This window comes from Acanthochromis polyacanthus, chromosome 10 (assembly GCF_021347895.1).
Source record: "Acanthochromis polyacanthus isolate Apoly-LR-REF ecotype Palm Island chromosome 10, KAUST_Apoly_ChrSc, whole genome shotgun sequence".
Classification (NCBI taxonomy): Eukaryota; Metazoa; Chordata; class Actinopteri; family Pomacentridae; genus Acanthochromis; species Acanthochromis polyacanthus.
In genome coordinates this window covers 14,392,493-14,420,227 of record NC_067122.1, presented here as the reverse complement: position 1 = coordinate 14,420,227, position 27,735 = coordinate 14,392,493, and the positions used below count along the sequence as shown (strand labels likewise).

Sequence of the window (27,735 nt, the reverse complement as noted above, 5' to 3'; positions counted from 1 at the left end):
CTGGATGTAAAAAGGCAATCCTCCACTGGCTTACACTCACGTCATGGCACACAGTCCACTGATACACTCGGAGGAAACACCATCTGTTACATTTTCATTACAGGCTTTGCTTCAAGCTAAGACAATTAAAGCTAATAGAGTGCAAATGTTTGAGCCCGTACTGCCAACTTTACAATGTCTCACACATTCTCATCTATATCCATAGCACATTTTAATGACCAGTAAATCCACCGTCATAAATTATCCCGGGCAGCACCTGGATTCGGCACATTCGGTTTCAGTTTTGATACCCACATTAACTGTTAATTTGAAATAACTCTGCAGGCAGTGATCCCACACAGCATTGAAACTATTCCTGAATGTTGTATTAAATTGAATTTTGAATTACTCCTAACTACTCCTAACTACTAAGTGGGGTTGTAATGGCGCTATAATTCCCCAGTATCTCTCATTATGTTCAATTGGAAAGAATTGCCCGCGCTTTCTGCCAGTGATCACTGAGCACCTCTGAGAAAATGCCGTGAACAGATTCTTTTAAAAGCACTTGGGCGAATTATCTTTCAGCTAAAAAAAAGGACAGGCTTGGATAAGCATCTTTAGCCCCCGGGGGGCTTGGCCACCCCTGAGGTGAGAGGATTGCTTCTCATGGAGTGAAGGCTTCAAGTGCTGCATGTAAAAATGGAAGGTGCTCTTGTTGTTGGGTCTTAAGTGGGTGGCACAGACATGTTGCCCTCTGGGACCCGGAGCCTTTGGGAGACAATGGTCGAGCTGTGTGAAGCTGGAGCTGCAGAGCCGAGGGTCACAGGGCCCCTCTTCTCAGGTCTACACCGCTAAAGTGACTGTTTAGTGACAACACATAGAAAAGGTTTGTGTGGAAGACTATGGTTGGGGGGGTTGTGTCTGGAGGTTGTGACCAAAGGCAGTCCATCCATCATTTGTCACTGCAGCCCTTTGGGGACTCACATCTATGGGCCCAGAGTAAAATGACCCCATGTAAACAGTATTTCACCAAGGAGCATATATTTATCAACTTTATTAGTGGTTTGAGCATTTTCTTTCATCAATAGCATGTATTTTCCCTACGTTTCTTCACTTATATTAGCTCTACTGAGAGTTGTTGGACCAGATCTCAGTCCTTCTTGTCAGGCGGAGAATGCAATGTTGTAACTGGGTGGGGTTCAATGTTTCTTTTACATATTCTGTCTGCATTATGTAAAACATACAAAATTTATGGTCCCTTCCGATCAATTTTATTCCCAGGAGGAGATGTAGAAAGTTGTCGCCTTGATGTTGCTCTATGGCTAAACGCGATAAGGAAAGTTGTTGTGCTTCTAGTGCTCGCGTCGAGTTCTCACAATTCACTGCAAGAAATGCAACCTTTCCTGTTTATTGTCTGATAAACAAATGAAAAAAATAATAAGTTGACTTATTTTATAGCCATGCAGGGTGGTGGTTTACTGGCAGCTTTTGTTCATGGAAAGAATATAATCTGTGTAACGAAATAAAACAAATGACTTCAGGGGCAGTGAAACAAACAGAGCGGGCGATGGAATCAGACAGAGCCTGATAGGTTTTTTCCTGCAGTTACTCCCAGTGTCACGGACACTAACTTCAAACGGCGCGAATGATTTAAGCCATACCTTTAGCGAGACGGGGCTGCCAGTGCCGCTGTGGGTAAAGAATAGTGTGAGGAAGAAAGGTCTATACAGCTGGCGCAGATACAAAAGCAGGAAAGCATGAACCTCATCTCACACCTTCCCTTCTTTCATCTACTTCCCCCTCATAAGCTGGTATTTTGATTCCTGGATTCCTGGCAAGCGGCCCTGTTTGCAATTCAAAGACTTTTCAACAAGAGCATCTGTTTGGGTATTATCATAAACCTGCATGCGCCCCACACCCCACACCCCACACCCCACACCCTTCACCTCCCCTCTCCCCCTGCCCTCTCCCCTCTCTCCTCCCTCGGCCGTGTGCACTTGCATGTTGGTGGAAAAGGGGTGGAGATGGTGTATGATGGAGGGGCAGGGGGGGCTTTTCCGTGACCCACAGAGTCAATGATACATAAGCCACATGACCAACTAGTCTTCTTATCCAAGGCAAACAGGACTCTCACACACACACACACACACACATACACACTCTTGCCGACAGACAGACCTGTAAGCTGACTTCCAGCACATTCACAGCTCCACTGAACTTGGCTCATGCTGCCGTTTCTCTGACAGAAGAAAAGAAGACACACACACACACACACACACCTCCGTGGGAGAGCTCAGATAAAGACGTGCCTTCAGTCTTGGAGTGGCGCTGTCACACACTGATATACAAATACGCATTTAGACAAATACACTGGCACAGTCAGGGAGCCTCACACACATTCCCACAAATTGACACACTCACTTCTAACACACACGCACAGGAGCAGTCTCTCTCTTGCTCGCTCAGCTGCTCTCCCTCTCTCTCTCTCCCCCTCTCCCTCTCTCTCTCTCTCTCTCCCTCCCATCCACACACACACACCACTACAGTATATCAGCGAGTGACTAGCGGAGAGCCAGAGGGGAGTGCAGAAATGAATGTGAAGATCCTGACGCTGGTGATTGTGCTCTTGGTGTCTCTGCTGTGTTCTGCCAGTGCTGGTGAGTACAAGAGCGGCCAGGCTTGTCGCTGGTCGTCTCCTTCTGCTTTCTATTTCTCTCTCTGTTTGCCTTGGGCTTGTGCAGGCAGCAGTAGTTGATCAGTTACCCAGCATGGTTAGCCTTGTGTGGGCTCTAAAAGGCAGGAATATCAGCACCTGGTTGTATACAGTACTGCACTGCAGTGGTGATACTGTCTGCTATTGTACTGCCATAGCTTTTATGATAAACTTGACTGTAGCTCAGATTGATCCTCTTCCCTCCCTGCCTCACCTTGATGCAAGACTTGGAGATGAAATGTGAAGAGGTTTTTATTGCTGGACCTTCATGTGTTGAGCTATTCCTGAATGACAGATATGCTGGATGTATGGGTGACTGTTGTGGCTGTTATGAAATGTAAGATATGCATGGCACATGTTCTGTATGGTGGAGTGAACCTGATTAATTTATGGCTTGATGTATTCCATCTGACCCAAGTGCTATATTATTATTACATGACTGTGATTGTGCAGCAGGGCAACACGGCACCTACATATGAACGCGTGCCTCCTGTGGTGATGATAATGAGGACTGTAATTGTTGTACGCATCGATGAGGGGAACACAGATCCCAGATGCATGGATCGTCTCTGGGGGGGCTTGATGCCTTGTCACAGTAAAATTCCGTAAAGTGCTGCTGCATCTCTGGAGCCATTGTTGGACTAGATATCTATTCCACTGTGGATCTAAAATGTCTATGATTTAGAGCAAAAACACTGACTTGGGACTATTGCACGAGGAAAGGGCATATTCTCTCTGGTGGCTCGTGGGAGTAAATGGGTTCTGAGAAATGTGGCTGGGGGGTAGTTTGGAGAGCGGTGGGCAATCTGCAGATGTGATGCAGGTAGCATTGTGGTGTGAAAAAACAACAGTAAGGCCTGTGTAAATGTCTAGACTAGTCTTGGGATTATCATCTACCCACCAACTACAGTGGCTTTAAAAACACAGAGACAGGTTGTGTTTATATTCAATACATGTGTAAGATGCTGTATAGCTAATATGTTGTTGTACACAGACCATTTATTATAAGATTCCACCTAGATTAGGATAATAAAAGTGCTAAATACTCTACATCTTGGAAGATACAGGCCTCAGCATATGCACTGTGAGATGATCTATAGGCTATATGTTGCTAGGTGCTGTATAGACTGGTTGTAAGATGCTGTGTAGACTTTATGCTGTCCACTCTGTGTATCGATCCGTGGCCACAGCACTCACAGTTCCCATGCTTCCCAGCACATTCGTTACAGCGACATGCTATTTTTGTCTGAGGCTCTCAGCACATGAGTAAATGGGAAGCAATTATCTAGCATCATGGTCAGTGTCGTTTTTCACGCCCTGCGTGTGGCTAAGCATGTTCCACGCCTGAGAGCCCACCGTGCTACACCAGCGACCGTGAAAACAAGGCTGCTGTGCCTCGGGCTTTCACGGGAGCTTATCCCCCTCAACGTTCAAGTCATGCCGCTTATGTGCCTCTCTGTTCCCCGGCTGCTACTGTAGTATCAGAGCTCCATTGACAGGGAGGAAGGGAGGGAAATGGAGTGAAAGAGAGGAAGGGATGCAAGTGTGTTGCGGCGTTGATGGGTGTGGGGAGGGATGCTAGCTGGAGTGTGTCTGCGTAGCACAAGCCTCTGCTACAGTATGCGCTGTCGCGGGAAGGTGTCGGAAGAGGCTCTGCATGTAGGCAGTGGGTGTGAAGCCTTTCATCTTGAGACAAACGCTTTTCCAGTTCAGTGGGCTTTCTCTCTCTCAGGCATCTGTGTGTGTACATGTGTGTCTGAGAAAGAAGAGATGCACAGAGAGAGAGCATGTGTGTGTGTGTGTGTGTGTGTGTGTGTGTGTGTGTGTGTGTGTGTGTGTGTGTGTGTGTGTGTGTGTGTGTGTGTGTGTGTGTGTGTGTGCAGGAAGCTATGAATATAGAGCTGAATCTGACTGATACAGGGTGGGGAAGTGTGAGCCTTGGTTGTAGTTACGGGTGCAGATGCATTTTAGCAAGAACTCCTCATGCAACAGGCAATTCACCTCAACAACCTAATGCTGCTCACAATATTCATTCAACACACTAAAAGAGCTGCTGTGGCCTTCTCCATGTAATATTAGCATCCTTTAGCAGCACACTTCAATTACCCATCCTTGAAAAGCACTCTGGCTCAAGAGTGGAGTCCAGCTTTAGACATGTGGTATCCATAATTCATCCAGAGGCCGATCACTCTTCCTCCCTCTGTGTAAATCTTCAGACTCGGATATAAACAGTTCTTATTCTCAGAACGTTCTTATGTCTGTCACAGCCTCTTAGAAGATATCAAAGCTTTGTTTCTCTCCGCCATGGAAACACCCTGCCAATCCTCACGGTAAAAACAATAGCAGCTGGCTCAGACGCACACACTCACCCACGCACACGCACACACAGGTGCAACTGTGCAGCCGGGGTTGAACAGGTGAGGCTGTGGTGAGCGTGAGTGGGGCACGAGGCCCAGATCAGAGCCATTATCTGGCAGAGAAATCGTCTGCTTTGGGAAGGGGGCGATTTTATGAGAGCTGTCAGCAGTGCTATTATTCCATATTAAACTTTGATGTATTGTTGGGGCTGTCTGCTCTGTGGCACCAGCATGCATACATACTGTACTCTCGCCAGCCCCTCTCAGATGCTCAACCAAGTGTTACGGGTCAAAGTAGAGCCAAAAGGAGGGCAGCAATACCTGCAGCCACTCATTAAGGCACTCAGAGGCATAAAAAACGCCTAGTTAGGTCTGATTATTTTGTTAAACAACATCTATAGATGTAAAACCAACCATAACCAGGAAGCTTTAAATCATAATCCCCCTGTTTTTTAATGTAAAGAAGGTGTTTGTGCCGGTGGACATGATTATGGTGGCTGTGGAGAAAAGAAAGCAGCTAAACTTTTCCAGATGTCCAGGGATAACATAATAACAGTGGGCAAACAGTTGTGTCAAAGGGGGAGCAGTAGAAAGGTTATTACAGGATTACGGAGAATCACAGAGGTTTTTTTTTTTTTTTGAGGCACAGGAGCTTGTGAGGGCCAGCTGGGTTTATATCAGTCACACACATACACACCCACAGGGTCCGACCAAATCCGTTTCATGAAGAACCTGGAATTCCTCTTGATGCGGCATTACGAGGGAATAGAGCCAGCGACCTGCAGACATAAACACACACAGAGACACTAAACAGTTCAAGAGTTGAGTTTGGAATGTGAGTAAAGAATGACTTGTTTTCCGCTTGTTGATTTTGTCTCCTGTTTATCCTCTGTTGGCTTACATACTTGAACCACATCTACGTTTTTATGATCCACACATTATACATTCATATTGGTTTGGTTTAGGAGAGACTGTTTGACAGCTCATGACATACGATGACATACATTTCTCCTCTGTCAGATATTTAGCCGTATTATTTATGCTGTGGTGGCCAGGCCTTTCATATTTCTGGATGTATTATTCTGCATTCACCTCCTGGCTGTTATTAGAGCAGCCAGGAGGGAATTACATCAAGAATTTTCTGACAGCGACACCATTTTTCACTTAAAAAAGAAATGCAGAAGTAAATCTAAACAATAATCAACATCAACACTGATGTAATCAGTTTAGCTAACTTAAAAGGAGCTATACAGTGTCTGTTTGTTTAGCTCTAGACTTACTTGTTGACAACATCTACAGATCTATAGTTGTTGGCATTACATAATTGCAGCACTGTGGTCCAGAAAGCAATGCTCAATCAAATAATTAATTAGTTATCAGCTGGTGAATCAATCACCAACTAATTTGGTTATTCATTTTGAGTAATCCTTGATAAAACTTACTAGTTGGAAATATTTTCTGGCTCCTTTACTCCTCTGTGACCGTAAACTGAATATCTTTGGGTTGTGGACAAATCAGACATTTGAAAATGTCATCCTGGGCTTGGGAAACACTGATTGACTCTTCTCACAGAATTTTCTGACACTTTATAGACCAAACAATGAATTGCTTCACTGAGAAAATAATCAACAGGGGAAATAATCTTTTTTTGATGCCCTATTGCGGTCAGTGCTGGACTGTTTTAAGGTAATACTGTTTTTCCTTAACGTACTGAAGTACAAAACATACGTTGCTGTGAAGTTATTTTTTCAGTCGAACCATATTATTACCATGTTATAAAGTTATACAGACCACAATATGAAAATTTATCCCAGATCACCCAACCATGTGAAGGTTCAGATATGCAACTCAGTGCTGGAGGCGTCAGTGAGGAGATTTTTAGAAAGAGTCTCTGTGATAAACCACTTCACATCTGTATAATATCACCAACATGAGCTGGTGAATGGCACTCACAAATAATTGCTCTGGATTGGGAGTTGAGGAGAGATTTAGTGAAAAATCATAACTCATTTGGTAGGGATATAGGCTAACCTTTGGGCTAACGCTCCGCCAGAGATCTCAGCTGTTGAAGACTTTGGCATATGTGACTGCTGTGCTGCTATAATGTAATTCAGACCCTTTGAATGAATAAATCTACTCACTTAGATCTTCCCTTGAGGGCAAATCCAGCGAAAGCAAGAAAAAAAAAGCAAAGGGGGAGAAAAAGTCGGTCGAAGGGATAGAAAATAAAAGAGTGGACAGGAAAAGAGGCTATTTGTGATCTGAGAGTTTGTGTGAAGGAAGTCACAGCTACATCTGAAAACTCCCAGCTGGTGATTGAAGTCCATCTTTACAATTCACATGTGGATAATAATGACACTTCTTGTCTGAAAAGAAGACGTCTATTCAGCCTACAATGCGTTCTTTCCTGATGTGTATTTGAACTGCAGCCTGGACCTCCCTCTGAGTTTTGAGGGCAACAACCCTTTAGGTTGGGTGAGGGTGCTGTGGAGGGGGTCCTGTGTTACCAGACCTCATGTGATCACCAGACCCTATCCTCAGGGCCGGGGCGCTCCTTACAACTAATTAGAGACAGATATTTTTTTTGAAAAACTGCTGCGTTTTCCACCAGTGTTCAATATTAAAGTGATTTATGACTCTCTTTTTGAGCATTAAGTGTTACATTTATAGCGGTTGTACCGGCAGATCAGATTTCTGATCACGATCTGAAGCGGACATTTTTATTAACGGGGCTGCTAGACCACAGAATAAATATTGTGGCCTTTAGGAATGCAGGTGCTTTAATTACTTTCATACTCAATTTGTAGCAGCCCATAATGGGAAAGTATGCTTCTGTGTATGCTTTAGCGATGTCATTTGTGGTAGAAATACAAACTTTAGTAGTTCAGAAGGTCTGGAGAAGTCAAAGTTGAAATACTCTGGAGAATCGAATAAATATGGTTTAGGGTATTGTCGCCATTTAACGTCAAGCCTCTACAGGCGCCATCATGGATCAGTGGGATTTCATATATGGCTGAAAGTGCTGGCACAGCTGGCTGTTGTTAGGCTGTTCCAAGTCAGACAAGGGATTTCAGTGCTGTGAGGATGGCAGCGTGGATTGGGGCGATGGAAGTGTAATGGGACTTAGTAGATTTTGGGTTCATTTAGTGACAGACCCCCGCTGGGATCTGCCTAAACTCAGAGCCTCAGGCAACAGGATGTGCATGTCTCCGTTATTCTCAGAGAATTATAGGATGTTGTGGTACACCTCATGTGGATCCAAACTGTCATGTACCTTATTGTTCTTGCCTTAAATTAACGCTTGGAAATGGGAAACGTACAATCTCCTCCATCTTCCACACAACCGGTCCCTTCTGTGACAACACAGAAATCATTCATTTATGAAACTCATGCATTATTCATCACAATCACTCTGTCTTTGATCACAAATGTTATTTTCCCTGGGAGCTATTTCACACGTGCACTTAAATGCTGGTCAATCGAATGATCTGCCACTGGCTAATAGCATGGATTTTCCCACATACCGTTTCCTGGACTTGGACGGGGCCCCTCGCTGTGTCCCTCTGTCTCATTCACTGAGCAGGAGAGGCCGCCTGCGCTCAGAGCCTCTGAACATGAGCAGATGTTTGTCAAAATAGAAGAGTAAAACAATATATGGAATTCATAAACATGCATCCACATCAGGCAAACAGTTTTACCTAGCAGCTGATGGAAGCCTTGTGAGCGCAGAGGGCCAATAAACACTGAACTTCAGCCTCACTGCAGCACTGTGCAGCTGAACCTGTCAGTAAAAATCCTCACAATTTTTATTTCTTCACTAAATGTGTGTGACGAAACTGCTTGTAAAGTTTCACTGCGTTGACATTGCCCCAAAGGTGCTTTTTTCTGTGCACCACATGCTCAGTATGTATCATAATAAAGCTATTTTTAGGAGACACTTTTCAGTAGATGTCCAAAGAAGGGCAGCAGATTAAAGCAAAACGGCAAGAATTACGCCCCCCTTTTATTAAAGAAATAGCTGCATCACCTATTACTAATATTCTATGTATTTTATTCCATGAGCTACGGTATATTTATGCTACAAAATCTCTGTAGCAGCAGTATTACCTACTAAAGAGCTTGTTACAGGCAAGTGCTGTGCAATAAATCAGTGCATTGTGTTGATTTGGTCATTAGGATTACAGTTTTACATATTTTAAGGATTTTGTGTGTTGTAATGAAACAGTGGAGCAAAGTTTATTGCAGTAAGGATCAATTAGGTAATTGTACGCCTGATTTGCCACATGTCTACACAAATCAGTATCTCAAATAGCAATTGGAGACAAACTGCCTTGGTGAGTGTTAATCTAGCCGGTTGAGCTTTAAGTTTCTGAGGTATTGCTTGTGTTCCATAGCATGGTTAGGAGGTAACACTGTCTGATGCAATGTTGGTGCTGTTTTCCTTTAATAGGTGCTGTATATCCTATGGGGAGAAGCGATGGTCCTCCTCAGGCTTTTAAAAGCTGCAGTGAACCCTGCGCAGTGATGTTTCTCTCCCTCTTTCTGTTTCTCTCATTCTCCCACATCTCAAATGGGAGAAGGCACGCAGGTTCACAGCATGAGGGGGGGAGTGATGACACAGAGAGGGAGGGCTGTGTTTCACATCTGATTAGTGTGCCCATGGAAACGGATGGGTTGGAGGATCCCTTTGCCCTTGACATGCAATCTCTGGAGATTAGGGCAACGGTTGGTATCCTTACCTACCTACTGTACCTGCCATGCGCAGAGATTTACCCCGCTGCTGACAACGGAAACAGCCACACCAGCATCTCTCCTGCTCCCACCCTCAGCACAACGAGTGGAAAGTTGTGAAGAGAAATCTCCCCTCGGAGTTATTCTATGTTTGCTTCTCTAACTGATCGTGTTCAGTAAGTTACAACCTGCAGTAACCTTGTAGCCACAAATTCACCTCTTCAGTTAGAGTGGGATTGTGAATAAACCAACAGGCAGTCAAGTGGTGAGGGGAGTCAGTGGCTTCATTAGCTGGCTCAATGCTGCTGCCGGCCCTTTGAACTCGCAGCGCTCTGATCATAGCAGAGTACGCAGTCTCACACCTCATCATTTCATACACTCTCTAATTCAGGAGCATATATAGCACCGCACTTCACAGGCGACTGACTCACTCAAAGGGACATCTGCAGAAAGCCAGAAGCCAGAGGGCTGCACAGTTTGTTTTTAATTAGATCTGAACCTTCAGCGAGAGTGGGGGGTAACTCTCAGAGTGGGAGGACAAGGGGTTAAGTTTTAAAAGCAGCAGTAATAGGAGCAACTTTTTATGCACTTTGGTTTCCTCACTGGAGTTTGTGTAGACAAAGCCAGCCTTCAGCTCAGCCACAAGCCGAGCATTATCACTGTGCAACAATGCTGCATATCAAACAGTCCCCGACAGAAATAAAAGAAAGTGCTCATGACCAAAACAAACCACCCTCCAACCCCCATGAGAGGGACACTCAGAGGCCAAGTGCGATGGCCCATAGAGGAGCTCAAACATCACGGACCACAGTCAGAGGCTGATTATGGATTCAGACTCTGAGCAGTGAGAATTTGTAAAATGAGAACACTGGTCGAATTCAGCTGACAATGTCATTCTTTTGTTCCAAACTGAGCGCCTTTCATGGTGGCTGCCATGGTAACGTGGCCTGAAAGTCGGCAAGCATTGGTACCAGTTTCTGCCAAGGCCCAGACTTACTGGTATGCTTGCAATAAGCAGCATTTCCGACACTAAACGTTGGATTGCGAGAGGACAGCCTCCTTCGTTAGGGGCCCGATCCATATGTGCAGGATGAATGTGTGAGGAGGCTGTCAGGCAGCTAGCAAATTCCATTGTACGATGCTGTAGCAGCGCCGGGGCTTATTCTAGGTTAAAAGAATGTTTGGCTTGTATCTGGCACAATTACACATTTCATCCTTGGGCTTAATAACACTGATCCCTAATGTGCTTATGCAGTGGGAGCATCTCTGCCCATGACATGTCTGGCTGTGTGGTTTAGTATGTCTGTGGTAATGGCATGCTATTGCAGGGATTCATTAGCTAAAGCTACTCCTCTCCTTTTAGTGAATGAAGGAGGGAGGCACACGATGGAGACAGCAGGCCTGCTCCTCAACGTCATGGTAATAACCATGGCTACACACACCAGGGTATTTATTCTTCCTCTCTCCCACTAACACAAAATATTGTTCTGTTACCCATAAGGATTGTACATACACATAATAAGCTACAGTTATCTTACATATGGACAACAAATAATGATATTGTCTCTATATGACTATGCATACTAGGAAACACTGTAATGGTAGTTTTTGTAGTAAAAATCCAATCTACTATTAAACCAGAAGATCCTGTAAAGGAATAAGGATTTATTACCTTCACACTGTGATAAACAATGTTATATTACCAGTGTGACGGATGAGTTCATTTCATCGGTAATTATGAAAGAGGACAAGAGCTTAAACCGTGTCTCTTATTTCATGCTGCAACAGGGAGGAAATTATAACAATGGTAGAAACAAGACAAAGCTGCGGTTCACTGAGGCTGTACTTTGACACAGCGGTGCTTTGAGCAAAATCCTACCATCAGCATTCTCACATGCTCACAATGACAATGCTAACCTGCTGCTATTCAGCAGGCATAATGTTTACCATGGTCATTATCTTACTTTACCCTGTCAGCGTTCTAACACTTGCTAATTAGCCCTTAAAGACCCCTCTAATGATCAAGTTTCTTATCCTGATAACATGCTTACCTGATGTTTTTTATTAGCTAGAGGACGCATCGTGAGTGAAATAAGCGGTTCAAGTTATGATTGACCATTTCCAGCTTGGAAATGTACACTGTACAGAAGACAGTTTCAAAAAGATGGAGTCTCATATGTAACAAACCAAAGGATCCAGTCCTGTTAATTTCCAGTTTGAACAGGTATGACTGAATTACTCTAATATCACATCTTGCCGTTGTGTAGTTCAGTAAGTTCAGTAAGTTTATAGCATGTGAGCAGAGTTAAAAGGTGAGCTAGTGTGCTCGAGCTTCCATGTATGGGGACAGTTAAGTGAAGGGAGAGGCTGCAACTATGCTGATTTTGGACAGTTGCGATAGTTGCATATTTGTATTTGTAGTAGATATGCAAGAAGGGATTATTTTTTATGGATAAACCTTCTAAACATGTCCATTTGATTTGCAGAGATGACTATAGAGAGACTTTAACATGATATACAGCTGATGACTGATGGAAATGTCCTTCATTTTGCAGGTACTTGGTCATAAATTAAAGTATTTAACCTGATAATGATGGTACATGGAAAATTACTGATGACCAAAATTATTACAGTTCATCCTTAAAAGGGCAATCATAAAGTAGTTATAGAGCATTTATGGGTACAGTAGTTCATAAAAATATGTCCATGGTTGTTGGCATATTCCAATAGTGGACCAGCTGACATTGCCTTCATGGCAGATGGACTTCAAAAATCCATTTTCCAGCTTTTGTCATTTCAGATGTTTTGCTGTCCTGCGACAAAGTAGAATCTAATGGAGCCAGAGAGCCATTCTTCCGGCTCTTTGTTTACACCTCAAGACACATCCATACAAACTGCAGCGAGCAAGACGCAGAGGTGTCGATAAGTGGTGTCGGACAGTAAAAAAACAAGAGAGGAGAGATTAAATTTGAAAGCCCAGCCAACTGTGAAAATGCATCTATGAGACTGCACACAATTGATTCATAATCAGTGTGACTGTGAGTGATGAGCAAGAAGAGTAACAAACAGATAAGAGAACGGCAAATCAATTTGCGGTGACAAAGAAATTAAACACAGCTAGGATTAAATTTTCGTGCCATTCTTCACTGTGCATGTTTACATTTGATGCAACAGTTTGTGATGAATGCGGCCCTGTGTACTTGTTGCTGTACTTAGACTCACAGGCTGCTGGAGTTTAATCTCTTACGTCCTAGTGGCAGAAAAGGCATTATGCTGTGGCTGCATTTACAAGTGCAGACATTTGTTATGTGGTCGTTTTGGCAGTCGATGCACACAAATCAGCTTTACAACTATTAATAAGCAGTACTGGCCCATTTGCCTTGCTGCGTGCCTGCATTGACACAGCGCTTTGATATATACATAGTTTGCTCTTGCCAGCCATGAGGGCAGCTGATGAACTTGGCATTAAACCAGAGGACAGCCATTTCTCTTGTCTCCTCTGACTGGATGGACAAGTACAGGAAGATGTATATCTCTCCAGGCTCCACTGATGGACTGTTGCAGAATCAACAGGGATAAACTGTCAGCATTACAATTCCCGCTGGGCCATAACAAGACAGAGAGCCGGCCATTTGAAAAAGACAACATAACAGATATCACCTTAGGAGGTGGAGAAACTGGGGCGGGGAAACAGGGAGCAGCAGAGCAGATATTCATCATTAGTCTGGAGCTTGGCCAGTTTGTGACACTGTCAACTACGATCTTCTCCTCTTGACCATTTCTACCAATCCTCCTCTACCTACTCTTCCTACACAAGCAGCAGGAGCAGCAACGAGACATTCCTGAAATTCCTCCTTTATGAAACTTTAAATTAGGGAATTACCATGCGAGGGAAGAAATGTTGAGATTTAGTGGAAAGAGGGCAAAACTGGGGGCTCCAAGGTCATCTGAAGTAGAGATAAGACGCCTACTAGCATGAGACATATGTGGTCCTGCTGTTTTACTGTTTTACCAGCTGAACACAAACACGGAAATCCCTCATGGGAAAAGACGAAATGTGATACTATAGAGACTGGATCCAATTTCAGAGCAATAAGATAGCCGAGATATCTTTGTTTATGGAGATGAAATGTGCATTATCCAATGATAAATCTGCCATGGAAACAATCAAAAGATCTTATCCAGGAGCAACAGATGCTGCCACTTTCCTCCTGTACGTATTACACCATGGATGGGTTGAGACACAAGGCTAGCTGTTGATGTATGTTGTATCTGTCACAGTGAGATGCTTTCCCTACAGGCTGAAAGAGTTAATCTATACTGCCAGTGTTATCACTGGGGCCCGGCTTATTTTTAGCAGCTTTCATTACACTTTTCTATCCTGTAGCCAGATTGGATGGGTTGAGATTTGTCAGGAGAATCACGAGATGTTCTCCCTTCAAGCCCTAGTGCCGAGTAGTGGCTGACAGCTTGCCATGGCAGGAGACATCTAAATTGTCTCATTATGGACCAGCGTTATGACAGGCTGAGCCACCCAGAGAGCAACGGCAGATGAGTTGTGTGAGCCGAGGTACAATTACTTTACCCTCTTGCACTGCAGTGTGTGTATGCATGCACGCTGACTAAGTGTGACTTTTTGTGTGTGTTTGCGGCACTTGTTAAACTGACCTATCACTCAAGCATCAGCTGCAGTTGGCCGTTGTGTAGGACTGTATTTACTGCAAGTATCACCGTGAGACTTACAAGGTGTCAGTAAGCGTTAGCCAAATTGCTTTGCTGAGTTGAGATTGGAGGGTTACATCCAACAATTTATGCAACTTTCAATCTCGCTCACTACATGGAGCCATCAGGCGGTTGTGCAGAGGCCAAAAAGCCGGCCGAGGTTGTTGATGTAACCCTTATAAACTCATATCTGTGTATCAAAGTTACATATTTAGATTTTTTTTCCATGAAAATAATCTCTTCCTGTCTTAAAATGGTCCAGATGTAACTCTACACTGCTGCTTCCTTCAGAATGTGCAGATCTAGAAAGTTTCCCACGTCTCTCTGCATCCACCCATATCCATTCGCTGCAGCTCAGCACACCAGCTCACCTACAACTGTGATCAAACACTGTAAAACTACTCTGAACTACACAGTGGCAAAATGTAAATTTGGAGTAATTCACCCATGCATTGTTCAAACTCATTCTAGATAGAAATATTGATCCACAAACCTGTAAACTGTCAGGATTGGTTCCTTTGGTTTGTTAACAAAGAAAAAAACTTGATTTTCACAGTAGGGGTCTTTAAATTCACCCACAAGCTCTTTTTATAGAGTATGTACAAAACAGTTAATATCCAGCTCTAATTGTGACGATTCGAATCAGTGAAAACATCTTCTTCCTGTCAGATAAATTATGGTACAGTCTACTTAATTTCAAGCACTGACACATAATATTGTTAAGACTACATACTTGTGTTTCTGTGTGTTCTGCATCAGAGGGTGTTTCAGGGGCGAAAGTGGTGGAACAGAACCTCCCTATAATACTTGTGTTAGCCTCGAAATCTACTCTAACACAGAGAGTATTAACATTCAAGCCCCTGGATTTGAAAGAAATGAGCTGAATGCCTTCAGAATGTTAGAACGTCCCTCATTCACTGTGTATCTGGAACAATAACAAAAGGATAATGCGCAGATTAGTGCTTCTAGGGGCAAAGATGTGCTTTAGATGCGGAAATATGCAACCAAGATTTTCCCTGCTGCAAATGAATTAGCCCACTGTTAGCCCACAAATATACTGTGTAATGTGCTTGCGGAAGAAGATTAGTGTGGAAATGGAACTTGAGATGTCTGGCGTTTCAGGGGATATACACTGAAAACATTCAACAAGCTGTCTAGATCACTCACGCAGTTCACCATTACTTCAACCTGAAAGCTAGAAACCCTTCTCAGTTGCCTCCTTTTCAGTGGAAGTTGTTCTTTTAAAAATGCCCTCATGAAGCAACAGCTGAAGGTCATTAATTTAAAAAAAGCTGCAGAGAGACCTTGGCTTTCTTCTAATGGTGTTTTGAATTCTGCTCTTGAATAAAGTTGCCCTCTATTCAACAAATTGATCTTAGCTATTCGAGAAAACTTGAAAGTTCTGAATGCAGCAGACACTCTTTTAAAGTTTTTCAATCGGGTGACATTTTTTAGGGTCGCAGCTGTGCCTTGTTCACATAACAGCATTTAATATCACAGCTCTGCCTCAACTAAACACACTAACTCATGAAAAGAATCTTAGGAAGCATTAACCCAGCATCATCACGGCTCCTCTAAGCTGCTCAACTGCTGTCCTCAGTAGACTTTCTGCTTTTACAAGCCTCTGCAGTCGACTGGGTGACTTATCCTAAGCTGCGTCCTCACCAAAGTTCTCGTAAAGCAAAGGAAGGTCACTCCCTGGGGAATTCTAAAAATGGTACCAGTTTGTGTGGTGAGAGTAAACAGGAATGTCATGACCTCGTGTGAATAATGTCAATCAGCTGCTTGATGGGTGATACCCCAAAGAAAGGACCAAAGTTGCCGGTTTGGCTCTGAAGGAATCTTTGTCTTGTAAGCAGAGAGGTTTCCTGAAAATAGGATTTTAATAAAATAAGAAGGTGTGCTGTTTAACCCCTTAGTCCCTGAGCCCTGTTTTTGAGGCACCTACTCTTAGTCCCTACAGCCCCCGCCAGCGGGGGCTGTAGGGACTAAGGGGTTAAGAGTCTTTCTAAAGTTCAAAAAATCCCCCGGTGATGTCTTCAGGGTTCGCTGGCTTGGAGTTGGGACTATATTGAAGCTGATATTATGAACTGTAGGTGTGGAGTTTGAACGAAGTGGTTATTTTGGCAGCAAAGAGGGTCACAGACACGAGTGAGTTGTCTTATGAGGACCGTGGGACCCAGTGTTTTTGGAGTCTGTGGACTAAAAGGTCACAATATCTTGACCTTCAATTAGATTCAATTTAGATTTTTTTAACTCTGTTTTTTTGCAAATCCTCTGAACTTTCCAGAACTGAATTAATAAATCACTGGAATATACCTTTAATCTCATGTGCGCTGTTGCGAATACTCCGATTTTTACTGGATTTGAGAGCTGAGTGTCGTGTGAAAGATCACCCATGGTAAATATCCTATTACAAGTAAAGATATGCTGCAAAACATTCGGAGAAAAAAAACATCTCCACGAGGAGGTCTGTCAGTTTGCGAAAGGTTAAAAGGTCAGAGAGGCACTTGGGGTGGACCAAGCCATTTGGAAAAGAGGGGCTTAAGGGGATCAGGCCACACTTATTGAGAGATGACTGAAAACATCTGGGATCACTCTCAAACACACACATATTCACACACTCTCTGCAGGACACACTCCTATTAAACTCATCACTAAGCTCGGATCAAACAGAGCAACAGGATGCACCTCCATCAGGTTTGGAGCTGTGTGGTGTTTGGAGAGAGAGGGAGAGTGACGGAGACATGAGACACGAGGGTTTGAGTTTCTCGCTTCTGCCAGGACTGCATGTATCTTTTGGGCTTTGCCTTGGCCCAACTTGATAAACTACAATGCTGGGTGGGCTTCGACAGGCCCACACACACTTATCTATACATGTCTCTCGTTTCCCCATCCATTACCAGTGTGATCCCTCTTCGGATCTTGCAACATACTTTCCTCAAGCACTGATGGACTTGGCTCATAATCAAAATGTGATACCCCGGGTGAGAAGAGGTTGTGAAACACCATCTCCTGAAGATTACACTCTTTTAAGGTGTCTAATGGGCCTCTCCTCTTTGTGTCTTCCAGGTCCCATGGCCTCCACGGAGCATGGCAGAGAGCTGGAAGAGGGGGCCACAGTGAGAAAAATGGTCCAGCAAAACCCAGCGAGGGGCAGTCAGACCCACAGACCAGCTGGCTGGAAGAGAAGACGCCCTCGGCCCCGTCTTTCCCACAAGGGGCCCATGCCGTTCTAGAGCAAGGTAAGTTTCTCACAGTCAGGGGAGAAAAGACCCTCATTGGGTTTTGTTGACAAAATGTTCCAGCAAATTTGTAGTAAAACAGTCATGGTCATGCAGTAAAAGGCTTCTGCCCTCCGAGGATTGCAGTGAAATGAATGTCTGTCTCTGCTGTGTTTGCCCATTGGACCAATATCCTATGAAGTCAGAGCTGCACATTTCTCAAGAGAACACGAGCAAAAGCACTTACCGATATATTAAATCATAACTGCTGACTGGTGAGGAAACACAACTTGATAGAGGAATTTCTGAGAGAAAAAGTCCTGAATACTTTGTTGGCAGAATCAGTTTGGGCGTTTTTGATGAGGAGTGAGAAACTTTAACTCTTACAGGAACACTAGAAATTCTGGTAAAAAACGATTGCAGCCAGACTAAACTCCTACACAAGGATGTTATTGTTGGCGCTAAAAAAAAAGTGCATATCTTAGCAGATTACTGGACTTAGCCTACCAGCTTGCATGCCTAACTCGACAAAGGTTGTTTTCAAGAATACGTCATTTATTTTCTCAGACGGTAGACAGTTACACTTAGAAACCTAACCTTTGAGTTAATTCAGCTGGAATAAATCTTTACTCTCCTCCTGATTAACTCAATTAAAGCCCCTTTTTCCAAAGATAATACCTTGTAGAGTTCGATTTCTTGGCCGGCGTCGATTTTCTTGCGAGGGAATGTTTAACTTGCTGTCAAGTAAAACAAGACTTTGTGTGAAAATGCTTTCATCCAGAATCAGAGATAATATTTTACTTATCACCTTTTCACAGTTTGGTTTTCTATTCTGAACCTAAATAAATTCTCAGTATTCCAATAAAAACAGATAAAGCTTCATTGAGAAACTAAAATACGCTGCAGCCAATTAAATAACATGATCACATTTACAGAATATACAGGTTTAAACTCCCTAATGTCACCATGTCACTGTCAATAGAAGGTAGCAGCGGAACATCCACATGTCTCTTCCAGACGCTGTAGGAGACAGAGAAACCCAATAAGACACAATATCTCTGCAGGAGGTGCCGACTATACAACACTGACCTGCAGAGGTCTGCCATAAATTAAATCTGTAGCGAGAGGAGGCTGTAGCCACAGAGTGTCAGGGCATGGTTAATCAGTTTTAAGGAAAAGGGATCAAAGCCATAGAAGTTTGGAAGTTCAGTTCTCAAAATCAGCAGGACAGGTTTTACAATGTAGAGTGAATTATGGTCGATTATTGTTTATTGTATGTTTCTGGACTGGGTTAGACCTCTTTTAAATGCCTTCCTGCTTTGAATACGAGGCTCTTGAGGCTCACAACAAAGGTGAAAACAATGAGCAAGAACCAAGCCAGGGGAGTCTGCACTTGAAGAACAACGTGGGTCTTACAACTTGGCTCACTTTGCCAATAAAATGTGAGAATCCTGTCCACGAGTTGAGTCGTCAGAGCTTGTGTTGAGTGCCAGAATAAAAAGGGGAGCTTCAGGAAGTTGTGAAGCTCTATAAAAGTGAACGGCTCACTGAGTCACAATGCTGTCTCCACAAACACCACTCAAACCACAACGTGTTGAAGATTTCCCTTTTCTGTTCACTTCCCTCTTTGGCTCCCCTCAGTCTTGGTAAGTTCATAGTTCACCTCACTGAAGGGTTTCTCTCCACTTACCGTGCCAATTTACCCCAACTGGACCATACTGGGAATCTGGCTGTCCATTGACAGCATTTCAGTGATAGTGGTACCAACTTTCACCTAGTAAATGATCCAAAGACAGCCTGAACTATAAACCTGGACTGTGCATGTTCACAGACTGACTGAAGATATTAAGTCTTCACAAGGACCAACATCTAGCACCAATCCTTCCCAGAAGTCGTTCTTCCAACAAATCAGCTTGAAAGGCTCAGTACTTCCTCATGTGCCCTGCTTTCTTCTTCAGTTTGTGCTGATGATGGGAAAACCACCTCTGGAAGCAGCTGGAGTTGCAGTTTGCTTCATCAAAGCTAGAGTTCAATGGACACATCCAGTAGAGGGCTGGAGCACCGGCTGACTGTGTGTGGAGATGTCATCATTGGCCTCGACATAATTACTACAATGTTTATATAAAGATTAAGAACAATAATTGCTTTGACGTTGTCCATCTTAAAGCTCTATGCTATTTAGCGATATCACCCCATTTCAGTGTCAAAAGCAGCTCATCTTTTATTCTCTATGGCACCTGAGGGAAACGGACTTTTCATCATTACACGTTCCAGATGTGAGCAACTCCGAGAAGAAAGATGGAGACCTGGGTCATCCTCTTTGAGCATCTGAGGAGGCTCAGATCAAACCATTGCTATTACAACTCTTGGATATAAGCCATGTCAGTGACAGTCTAAAAGACGGCAGGATATTACAGATTTAAAGCCAGAGGCAATTTGGGGAAGCCTCTAGTGGCCCTGAGTGTGAGAAAGCTCAGTGAATGAGTCTTTTAAAGAGCTTCTCATCAAAACAACGTGGAGCAGGTCTGCATCTCCTCTCATACACTCATGATGTGATGTAGTATGACTTCAAGGGGGCTGCTGCAATGAGATCATACCGTGGGACCCAAAAGCACAAAGGACAACAACAAACAACAACACAACTCAGTGGAGATTAGATTTACCATACATCAGTTCTGGAAGCATTACACGACCACAGAAAAATGCCATCTTGAAACAAGAGCAGGCTCTTATCAACGAGTGAACCCTGTTGTCTGAATCTTCAGAGGAAGATAAAAGACTTGGGAAGATAAAAGATTTCGTCATTGTCAAGAAGTGATCCAGTGCCCTGAGCCGAGCACTGTATAATGTTGGGCTTGTGTTCCACCGTGAGATATACAATTGTTTTTCTTACTCCCTGCTTGCCTGCTGCACTTTCCAATCAAAGACCGTGAAATCTGGTTGGAACATGTCTAGGGTTGCCTTTTCTTTCAGTTGTTCAAGTGCAAGATAACATAGGGTATAACATAGAGACAGCTTGAGTAGAAACTGCCTGAAGGGCCACGCTTATTGGAGAGGAAATTGAAAGGTCTGCATAAGACTCTGGCAGGAACACAGTATTAAAGGATACCACAATGATGATCTCCAAAGCTGTCTAGAACATATGCTCCTTTTTCTGTCCCCTTTTGCTCTTATAACATATAGTAATGCACAAGTGCCGCCAGAGATTAGTTGTGATGCAGAGCAGGCTGACAGATGAGCTGAGAAAGATGGGGATATGGGACTGTGTTTGGGAACATTTGGAGTTCAGCTCTGATAATATAGATGAGACAACTAACACAGACAAGGTTCTGTGTGGTATTTGCTACATGAACAATGGAAAAAGACAAAGAAAGAGATGTCAAACAACTGTTGTCCGAGGTAGCCTACAAATACTTCTTGAGCTGGATTGTATTTTTGTTTATTTTAAAGTGTCACATCATCAAAATTCTAAAACACTTACCCAGTTTTGCCAATAAAGTTTCTATACTTGCTTGAAACAGTCTGTAAGTCTTAATAAAAAGAGTTTATTAAAGCTACGTGTAACACCGTTTATAGTGCCACCTTCTGATGACACGACACAGCCGAGTTTATTCACTCTAAATCAATTATTGGAAACAACTTACATTTTCTTATTCCATTTCATTTACATTTTTTGTAACATTTTAAAAGTTTGCTTCAAAAATTCTTGACGGTTACATAGAAATATGGAATCTGCAGCAGGGAACTGTCTTCATGCAATGCTTCCAACTAAAGCCAGACCGAGTAAATATGCTGCATTGTAGCAAGAAAAAACAAAAGATTATATTTTCTGCCAGACCTGTCTGTGCTAAAACAAAAGAGGACACCTTACTTTTTGGATAATATATTTTTTTCCTATAAAAGCCAGTCTAATCTGTTGTTATTTCATGTGGTAAGCATTGACTATTGTGAAACAGGGGAGGTATAACTGTGTCTTTATAGATGAAAACGAGAAAAAAATAAATCAGTTCAACAGTTACCACAGCATTTAACTTTATTCACAGTGACTTATCCTTTCAAAACAAAATAATTCCTTTTATTGATTGATTTGTGTTATAAATACTTTTATATATACCTATGTAAAACGTTGGGATCATATTTATTACAATACATAAAAACAGATGAAGCCTTGCCTGAATAATTTCTGAGGGAAAAAGAAACCAACACACACTAATGATGCTCTCTGTGTTCTTTTTGCTTTTTCTTGCAGGCACTGCTTTGAGCGCCCTCCCCCAGGTTCTGATTTCTATGCTCTTCCTTTGCCTTGGGGGGCCTTGCAATGAAGGGCCTACGCTTGCCCAGCCTGAAGAGTGATGTCCATAGCACCTGCTGGTTCTTCAAGCAACTCTGTCCACAAAAAAAATCAGGACAAGCCGCTCACCCTCAGCTCTAGGAGGAATCGGGGGCAGGGAAGGGGGGTGGGGGGTGTTGAGCCCGAGCTATCAGACTCTATTTCTCTGTCTCTCTCTCTCTCTCTTTCTCTTACTCCCTCACTACTTATCTATCTCTGTCTTCTCCCAAGTGTTTTTTTTTTCTCCAGTTTTCCTATTATTTGCTTAATAGAGCCCAATCATAGCGATCTCCCTGAGTGTCTCACACACTTTGCATGACATGTGGTGGAGAGGGAGCCCGGTCAAAACAATCTGAGTCTTAAAGCATCTGTCACTTCGCCGCGATGTGGTTTTTCCATGTCTCAGATCCAAGGTTACTGCAGCCGCTGATTTCTTTGCTGTGTAGCTACTTAACGGCTTTCCTAGAGGGCGAGGGCGCTGATCATGCAGTTTCATCAGTTTTAACAGTTGACATAAGCAAACCTTAGGTTCACGTATGATATTCTGGACGTCTGCTGCAAAAAGGATAAAAGGTTTTGTGCTGAAAATGGACGAGCATAAGCGTCACATCTAAATGACATTCTAATCATTGCGTAATTATCGTTATTAATGGTGCTTCGTACCTCCTAATGACAGTGCGTCCACATGCAAAGTAAAGCTGGACTGAAAGAGAGCACATGTTGTCAAAACAATCGATTTAAGTGACAGAATATTTCCTTCATTGAGGAGATTCTTTAATCCAAAGCTATTCTGGTGTTTCTGAACTCATTAACACCTTGGGGGTGGGGGTGGGGGTTTACTGACGTGCTCAAGGTTACTGTAACATGTCCCACCTTGGATGAGTCCTTTGACCCCAAATCCCAATCCTGTCCCCAATCCCCAGCCTTCTCACCACACCGCTGCCCTGCGCAGCTGCTCTACACGACTGTTAACTGGCAGCGGCGGTCTGCTCCACCGACAGGTCGCCGTGCCTTTTAATGAAGTGCCAAATAATAACCTTCTCCACAATGCTGCCAGGAACGAAGGAATGAAAGGTTAGGGAGAAACACATTACCTCTTGTTTGAAGTCTTGATACACTGACACATTATGCATTCTAAATTTCTGCAAACAGAAATCCCACGTGAGACAACGTTAGCGAGGAGGACACGTTCAATTAGACCATAAAGGAAAAAGAGAAAAAAAGAGGAAAAAAGTTTCAAAGCAAACATCAGCTCAGTTAATATGCCACCATGATCAGCCTACCACTAGTGCTCTGGCTGTTTTAATATTCAGCATATGGCTGGTTTGGCCCTCTGACCGATATCTTTCACTGACGAAATGCTATGCCTTTCCATCATACTGGAATATATTACTGTTTATGTTTATTTCTGTGTTATAGTTTTCTTTTTTCTCAGGGTGCTGTGATAGAAGCTTGTACTAGAGCAGTCTATTTTGTGCATTTAACAAAACATGAACATACAGTACATTTAAAACTTATATGAGCATATTTTCGTATACTGTATCTTTACTCTCCCTCTATGTATACACCAATATAGCCATGAGTTATCCACATTCAGTCATTTCTAGTCACGTTCCTTTCCCTACGTTATGTTGGGTACAGTTGCCTTTCTAGTCTGCCCTTCCACAGCACAGGTGGTCGTGGCTTTGATCATTACGCTCATTAAATCCCAGAGTTAATCTTTCTCAGATGGATCTCCCCAAGGCTGGACGGGGCCACTTAGTCTGAGCTCATTGTTAAATTGGCTTAAACTGAAACCACACCCTTCCCCCTTTGCAATCTCCAAACCCCTGCTGATTCAGTGTGTAACCATGTAACATATTAGGACTGTGACCTGTAGAGCAGCCACCTTGCAATCGTCTGTTGTGTATTAGGTGTGCAGAGCAACTTCCTAATTGTGTGTTTTTTTTTCGTTTCTATGTTAGGTGATTTCAATCCGCTGCAATTCAATCAGCAAACTCCTTCATTTCAAGGCAGTTTTGACCACATAAACAACTGGCAACTGGTTAACCTAGTTTTCCAACCCTTTTTTTTCCCTCTCGCCATGTCTCATGCAAATATTATAATAAAATGCAGTCTTCTCAGTCGCAGCATGAGAAGCTTTTATTAAGAGAGCATCTAAAATCACAGTGGTAATCCACCCAGCCAAGCTCACCTTGATTAAAAATGTATTAAATCCTAGGGCACTGTGAAGAGTAATAATTTCAGTTCCACCATTATTTTTTCATACCCTCTCAGACAGAGATGTAGATTTCATTAATGCTCCTTGGGAGTGAGACAGCTTTGCTCAGGATGTCTCATGTATTATTGGGGAAGATAGTAGGAAGATATGAGCTGGGGATGAAAGTTCAAAGCCGCAGGAGTTGGGATGCTGGAAGTAGACTGGGTCATGACAAGGGGTTCAAATCAATATTTCCCCATCTCAGAAGTTATTGTTACGGAGCCGAGCAACGTCTGTATCCGCACTGTTCTTCATGAATGTATCCTCACCATCTGCACCAGCCATGCTGCCCTTTCAGAGACCAGAGCAAACCAATGTTTATGTAAAGTACCCTTTCTAATCTTGGTCTGGTTATCAGTTGAATCCAAAAAAATCAAAAACCAAATATCCCACTGATCCAAAGCCTCCGGTGTCAACTACTCCCAACAAATAGACGTGGCTTTGCTCCGAGACTTCTCTGTATGGGTTCGCAAGGCTGCACTTTTTGCAATTCCATTATGCTGCTGGAAAAATACACCCTGAAAACAAGAGTCTCTTGGTATGGAATGGTTTTCCAGTGTATTGTGACAATTTTTTTTGTCTGATTCTTGTCTAGCTGGTTGTCCAAAGCTTACTTTTTGAATACAGTGTGAAAAGCTGTATCTTTTGTGGATGTAACAAAATAGAAAAGTAGTCTGCAGCACAATATGTCGTGGACACGTGAAAGCTTTCAGGCATTCTTTTCTTGTAGATCATAGCCCACAGCCCTCCCCTGCACATCAGGTTAATGGGCCTTGTGGTGTGGAAGGACAAGCGCGTCCAGGCTCAAACTGAAATGGTAAACCAATACATTATGCTCGGGGAGCAAAACCATTTTCCTTAATGGTCTTTTCCAGCAAGGCTTACACAAGAGAAACGATTCCTATCCCCTCAATGTTTCCTCCCCAGTTCCTCTTCTCTGTGACCATCACAAGGCCTGAGTAATGTTCCTATGCACTTGTTAGCATGTTTTCCTGGTAGAAAAAAATGTTTGTTCTGAGACCTTGCCCCCTCTGTGTTTAATTCTTTTTGTCCAAATGCATTTGGCTGGGAGTGTGTAAGAAGTGGGGATTAGCAGAGAGATAGATGTGTGTTACTGGTGGAGACGAGAACAAGCAAGCAGCAGGTTTTGAAATATTAGCTTAGCCATTGATCTCCGTTTCCTAATAGATATAGACACAACCCCCCGCACAAAAAGATCACAGAAAACACAAGGTTTTTATTTTTTAAGTTTAATCCTATTGTCATTCTATACTCAGTTCTCTACCAGATGAGTTTCCTTGGACACTGAACCAAACATTTCACTCATTGTGAAAATGGAAATAGAGTTGCAACACATTCCATGATTTTACCTTGTGAATCTTTAAGCCCATCAAACTGTATCATGTTGGCCTTCAGAGTGGGTGTCTGCAGGATCAAGTGGCTGACATTCAATACAATGCATTCACACTTTTCCACTGGCTGGGCAATCCAAAGGATAACTAGATTTTATCTCCCGTGGGAAATGACGATGATCTGTCATTATCTTAGAGCCTCAAAATGAGACTTCCTACACCCAGAATAGCACAGGCCCCTCCTGTCTTGATTGCGACACATTCTCCATCTCTGTAACCGCTGTGTCCGAGATCAGCTACATTCAGAACAATAGTAGGAGAAATGCAGTCTGTAGGCTTACACGCCATCGCAACAGTGTTACTAGGTCTCAAGCAGATCCCATCTGAAAGACAATGTATTACTCCTGAAACTTATATTCTGTTTATGGTGTGTGCTCATATTACTCACCAGGCCAAATGTACAGTCCCTGTCTCTGTTTTGATGTTGAACTGGGCAAAAATAAATGACATAAATAAATAATAAATAAAACAAGTGTATCAGAAATGGTTGAAATACTGTGTACATATTTGAACTTTTGGTTTCTAATTTATAAAAGATAAGCTTTAGCTCTTGGAGTACTTATTTTATTTTTTCCTTTCATGCGTAGCTTTGTGTTTTTATTTTCTATTTCTGTAAAGTGTGTAAATATATCTTTATGATAATAAGTAATATTAAAAATCTTATTTTAAGAAAAAATTGTGTTCTGTCTTTTTTTGGCATTCGATAGGAGAAAGAGCCATGCGCCATGACACGGTGGTCCTCAAAGCTAAATGCTAATGTCTGTGACCATGTTGACAAGTTGATATTTATCACGGTGGCTGTGACTGGCTGCATGCTAACATTTGCTAATTACTGCATAGATTTGATGGTGGTGCTGATAATGGTTAAAAAAAATCACCAAAGTTATTATGGTATATCCGGAAGGGGCATGAATATCTGTACCACATTTCACTGCAATCAATCTTACAGAGACATTTCAATAAAAACAACAAATTTCAAACTCATAGCTGTGTTGAAGGAACAGTCGGTGGGTCACCAACAATTTTAAGATTTATTCTTTAGGAAACATTTGTACAATTTTTCCAGTCAAACAGTGTCATAGAAGTGAGGATATTTTAAAGGATACTTAAATGTTGGGTGTTGCTATTACTGCTGGATAAAATTGCAGTCATCAGGATTCATGCTCTGGATATCATGAATATTTTCTCAAAGTTAATGGAAATCATTCCAAAGGCCCCTTCAGACACGTAGTCCTTTCTCTTGATGACAGTTGTATGTACTGGCTTCACATCTAAATGAGTACTCCAGACAATTTTACATAAAGTTCTCTTTTGCATAAAAAGGTTACAGTAATGATACTAATCTAATCTAATCTAATTCACCCACAAGAATCAATAGCACATTGTTACACATGCTATTCTAATGCTTGATGTATAGTCTAATCTCTCATGTATGGCAAACATGGCACATTTCATGGCTCTCTTCATCACTGTGGTGGGTATGTCTGACTGAAATCATGGATTACATTTACGTAAAAGTTATTTATGTCTGAATGACAGAATGTCGTCACTTTAACAGATCAGTGAAGCTGCAATATTATAATCCCACATCTGAAAATGGTTAAATTGTTGTGCAGACATTTCACAGAAAAACTAAAATGTCAACCTTCTGTGGTGCTAGAGGAAAACTCAGAGGACAAGTTCATCTACCAGGATCTGTACAAAATTTCACATTAATCCATTCAATATGTGAATTCAGTGAAGATATGTCAGTCTAGATAAAGGTTGTTGGTCCACTGACTGACCATCAACCAACTTTATAATCCACAGAGCCATAAAATGCATGTTTCTTACCCCATCAAGGAATGTAGCAGAGTTATGTGACGATCAACGTATGTTTGTCTGTTAATCTGTGAATCTGTCTGTCCGTGTGCAACATTACTCAAAAAAGGAATAATGGATTCGGATGATATTTTCAAGAAAGGTCAGAAATGACACAAGGACCACCTGATTAGATTTTGGCAGTGA

The 27,735-nt window shown here is 42.6% G+C and overlaps 1 protein-coding gene across 1 annotated transcript; it reads left to right on the top strand.

Annotated features, from left to right (window-relative positions):
• Positions 1-2,285: 2,285 nt before the first annotated feature.
• Positions 2,286-26,188, top strand: apln (apelin). The gene is made up of 3 exons (XM_022214568.2): positions 2,286-2,636; positions 17,575-17,747; positions 21,976-26,188. The coding sequence occupies exons 1-2, from the start codon at positions 2,570-2,572 to the stop codon at positions 17,739-17,741; spliced, it is 234 nt and encodes a 77-aa protein (XP_022070260.1). The 5' UTR covers positions 2,286-2,569; the 3' UTR covers positions 17,742-17,747; positions 21,976-26,188.
• The last annotated feature ends 1,547 nt before the right edge of the window (positions 26,189-27,735 follow it).